General features: G+C 35.5%; 1 protein-coding gene across 1 annotated transcript in view; it reads right to left on the bottom strand.

The window, feature by feature from the left end:
• Positions 1-1,669: 1,669 nt before the first annotated feature.
• Positions 1,670-4,883, bottom strand: part of LOC103213229 (zinc finger protein 82 homolog) — a 70,536-nt gene continuing 67,322 nt past the window's right edge. Inside the window, exon 6 of the mRNA XM_007959082.1 lies at positions 1,670-3,045. Within this exon, the coding sequence (XP_007957273.1) occupies positions 1,670-3,045 (1,376 nt within the window). The remainder of the gene's footprint in view (positions 3,046-4,883) is intronic.

Genomic DNA, 4,883 nt, shown 5'->3' with positions numbered 1-4,883 from the left:
ATCACCACCAAGATCTATTATATATTAAAAAGTATAATTTATTAGCTAGAATTCTCTTTCCTTCACCAACATTTGGTTGCACTAAGATACATTTGACTCAATTCTGACTCATAGCGACCCTACAGGAGAACAGAACTGCCCCTCTACATAGGGTTTCCAATACCCAAAGTCTTTACAACAGCAGACGAACACAACTTTCTTCTGCACAGTGGCTATTGAGCTCAAACTATGGACCTTTCAGTTAGCTGCCAGAGTGCTTAACCACTGCACCACCAAGGCTTTTCTCACAGAGTAAAGAAAATGTTCCATTGTGTACTATTGCCCCCACCCTACTTAACAACAATGCCCCAGCATGCTCCACAGCATACTATAGTATTTGTTCAGAAACAAAAGAAGTTATCAAAGGCTACAGTGGTCATTACAAAAGGTCACAGCAACCACTTGAGAAGATTCCTACTGGCCCAAAATAGAGGAATTTGAGCATTAAAAACCAACCAACCAACCTGAATTTTTTTAAAAAAAAAAAATTTAATTCAGGATATATAATACAGGTAATTTTAAATTTCCAAATACCTTCCTTTTAATTTTTATTTTATTTTATACTAGGCAGAGAATGGACTGTAGAGTATTTTTATGAAAAAATTGCCTCACCCTCTGATTCTTTAACATCTGCACTCTCAAAATCTCCACATACAATTTAAATTTTTAGGTTTTCTTCCCTGCATGAACTTTCCAATGCAGTATAATGAAGAATTTCTCACTTTCACTATTTTAATGAGAATAAATTATCTGATGTTCAGTAAGGAATGAGTGGTAGTGCCTTCACTTTTAAGTCATTATGCCCATAGTCTTTCATATGAATTCTCAAAGGAATTTTATTAATGATAATAATAAAACAAAACTTAATGGCTTAAAACAACTATTTTATTATCTCATGACTTTGTAGGTCCAGAATTTGGGCAGTAGCTCAGCTAGGTGATTCTTCTGTTGTATACGGCATCAACTGAGGTCACGTTATCATTCAGCTGACACTTGAGTCTGGAGAATGCAAAATTATTTCATTCATGTTTAGTGTCTTGGTAGAGATGTCTTGTAGTCTCAGAGCCTCTCCATCTGAACTCTTAAGCAAGGTCGAAAAACTCCTTTTTTAAAAAAGCTCAGGGCTTGAGAGTGTTCCAATAAATGATATAAAATGTGCCAGTAAAGCCTTGGTCCAGAAACTGGCACAGCAGTACTTCTACTACTGTATTCTGCTTTCTGTTGGTTAGAGCAGTCAGAGAGCCCACCCATACTCAAGGGAAGGAGATGTAGGCTTCTCCTGATGGCTTGAATAGCAAAGGATTTATAGCCATCTTTAATCTGCCACAGTATTATATCAGTATTTTACAAATGAAGAAATTGCAGCACAGAGTAGTTAAGCGCCTTAATACAACACAAGTAGAAAAGTGATGGGAAAGAGATAAGTCTTTCCTATGTTTGTTATATTAATAGTTTTAGTGTTTAGAATGAATGTGCTAATATATATTTATTAGGTTTGGGTGATGGTGAAATACATTAAGTTAGCACATTCTTTCAACAGTATAAAGTCTCTTATGCCCAATCAGTTGTATGTAGGAAGCAAAAAGTGATTCTACATTCACAGAATGTTCTACAACACAGGATTGAGAAGTCATTCTTGCATATTTACGTTATGAATTTTCAGATGATGGGTAAGATGTGAATGTTGTCTAAAGGCTTTCTTACATTCCTTACATTCATAAGGTTTCTCACCAGAATGAATTCTCAGATGTTGAATGAGAGATGAATTAAGTCTAAACGCCTTCCTACACTCCTTACATTCAAAGGGTTTCTCACCAGTATGAATGCTCTGATGTAAAGTAAGTTTTTGGCGCAATCTAAAGGCTTTCCCACATTCCTTACATTTGTAAGGTTTCTCACCAATATGAATACTCTGATGTTGAGTAAGTTGTGAGAGTAGTCTAAATGCTTTCCCACATTCCTTACAGTCATAGGGTTTAATACCAATATGAATACTCTGATGTGAAATAAGTTGTGAGTAACGACTAAAGGCCTTCCAGCATTCCTTACATTCATAAGGTTTCTCACCAGTATGAATTCTGTGATGGAGAATAAGATGATAACCACGACTAAAGGTCTTTCCACATTCTTTACATTCATAGGGTTTCTCACCAGTATGAATTCTCTGATGGAGAGTTAGTTGCTGGCGCACTCTAAAGGCCTTTCCACATTCCTTACATTCATAGGGTTTCTCCCCAGTATGAATTTTGTGATGCACTCTAAGGCCTGAGCCACACAAAAAGGCTTCCCCACATTCTTTACATTCATAGAGTTTGTCACCAATATTAAGTTTCTGATGTCGAGTAAGGTGTGCATATTGTCTGAAGGCTTTCCCACATTCTTTACATACATAGGGTTTCTCACCAGTATGAATCCTCTGATGGAGAGTAAGTTGTCCTCGCACTCTAAAGGCCTTCCCACATTCTTTACATTCATAGGGCTTCTCACCAATATGAATTTTCTGATGTACTCTAAGGTCTGGGCCACAAATGAAAGATTCTCCGCATTCTTTACATTTATAGAGTTTTTCACCAGAATGAAGTCTCTGATGTCGAGTAAGGTGTGCAGTCTGCCTAAAAACCATCCCACATTCCTTACATTCATAGGGTTTTTCACCAGTATGAATTCTGTGATGAAAAGTAAGTTGTTGGCGCACTCTAAAGGCCTTCCCACATTCCTTACATTCATAGGGTTTCTCAACAAAATGAATTCTCTGATATGGAGCAAGAGATGTATGTTTCCGGTGAGAGGACACTTTTTCAGAGGTGATTTTCACTTGACTGGAATACTCTTCTTGAGGTCCCTCTTGTCCTTCAAATTTACTTTTGCATTCCCAATCATTTTTCAAAACAAGGCCCTTAAGGCCATAGTTTTTCATTTTTTCCATTATCTTCCACTGTGATAAATTTATTTCATAAATATCATTTTCTGAAAATAACTTCTTGGTCTCATGTCTTGTCTCCAAATCTGAAAGAACACAAAAGAATAAATACATACTGTTTTCTTGTTCAAAAAGAAATAAAATATCTATGGTAGAAATAAAAGACAAAGTAATGCTCAACTGAACTTTAAATATTATTATGAAATTTGAAAAAAATAAAAAGCATAGGACAATAGGAAGAATGAGATTTCACATAAGATAATGATGCTAGAGAAACCAGTAGTTCTCAAAATTGATGTGTGGCTCAGAATCACCTGGGGAGTTTGATACAAATATTGAGGTTCAGACATCACTCAAACCACTTGGATCAGATTCTACTGCCCTGGCAGTTCTATACTTAACAGTTTCCACACAGTGTTGCTGATGGAGATCAAAGGCTGAGAATCACTATTTAATTTTTTTCAATAATATGTCTTTCTTCTTAGAATAAAATCCAAACACACCATGTTTAACAAAAGAATAAATATATACTGTTTTCTTGTTCTAGGAGAAATAAAATTTCTATAGTAGAAATAAAAGACAAAGTAATGCTCAACTGAACTTTAAATACTATTATTCATATTATGCATATTAAAAGCATAGGACAATAGGAAGAATGAGATTTCACATAAGATAATGAGGCTGGAGAAACCAGTAGTTCTCTAAATTGAGGTGTGGCTCAGAATCACCTGGGGAGTTAAGGAGCTCTGGTGGTGCAGTGCCTAAAAAAAGCCAGGTTCAAAACAGTACGTAGAACAAGGGATAGCACTGCTGATGTCAGATGTTAGAATTTGACTGCTAACCAGAAGGTTGACAATTCAAACCCAACAGCTGCCCCATGGAAGGAAGATGGGGCATTCTATTTCCATGAAGATTTATCACCTTAGAAACCCAATGAGGGTCACTATGGGTCAGAATAGAATTGATGGCAGTGAGTTTAGTTTTTGTTTGTTTGCTTGTGCTTACTTTAATACATCATCTCAAACCATTCTAACATAAATGTCTCCTTTCAGATCTTTGAATATATCCCAACTTACTACCCATCTGTCAGGACTTTTCAGAGTCTACTCCTTTTCCTACAAATCCTGTGACTGAGCTTTTTGCATGGCTGGCTACTCATCCATGAGGTCTTAGATTAAAAGCCACTTCATTTAAGTCCTACCCTACTGACAGTATCTAAAGCTATGCTATTATTCTTTATTCCTTTTCATTATAAACACTTGTCATTTTGAAATTATTAATTTTCCCATTTGCTCTGCTTATTTTCTTGACCCTAAAACTCCAAGAGTAGAAACAATCCCTACTTTATTCTTAATTAAACAATCTTTATTCTTAATTAAACATTGTAGATTTTAATTCCCAGTTACAAACTTGTTCTAAATATCTCTGTAACCTCTAATATCTTACACCTTACTACATTAAATATCCTCTTTATCCTTCTAAGCTAGTTCAGTAAATATAAAAATAGACAAAAGTGACTATATATTCCTACGCATCCTTCCAAGGCTTAGTTCTTATCTATGTAGTATTTCCTGCAATGCCCATTCCTTCCTTCACATACCCATGGATTACACTGTTCTTTGTCCCCATTATCAATCTGGTACTGGGAGTTCTACTTACTTATTTTCCCTTAAAATTATTCTATTACTCATCCATTTGAAAAATATTCAACTGGTTTCGTTCCTCTGTCCAGGTGTTCTGCCTTTCACACTTTCATAAACAATGCCATTCTTATATTTCCTAAAAATGTACATCAATGATTTTTCAGACAAGGAAATATATTTAAGTCATATCGAAGTACTTACAAAATTTTTAGCAAAAAAAGATGTGGGGATGTTATTAACTCACTAATGGTGATGTACACAGGATTGAGAGTGAAGGATTT

The sequence above is a fragment of the Orycteropus afer genome, unplaced genomic scaffold (assembly GCF_000298275.1).
Source record: "Orycteropus afer afer isolate SDZICR_OR568_19922 unplaced genomic scaffold, OryAfe1.0 scaffold01426, whole genome shotgun sequence".
Lineage (NCBI taxonomy): Eukaryota > Metazoa > Chordata > Mammalia > Tubulidentata > Orycteropodidae > Orycteropus > Orycteropus afer.
Note: the sequence above shows the minus strand (reverse complement) of the source record. Positions and strands in the feature narration are given on the sequence as shown.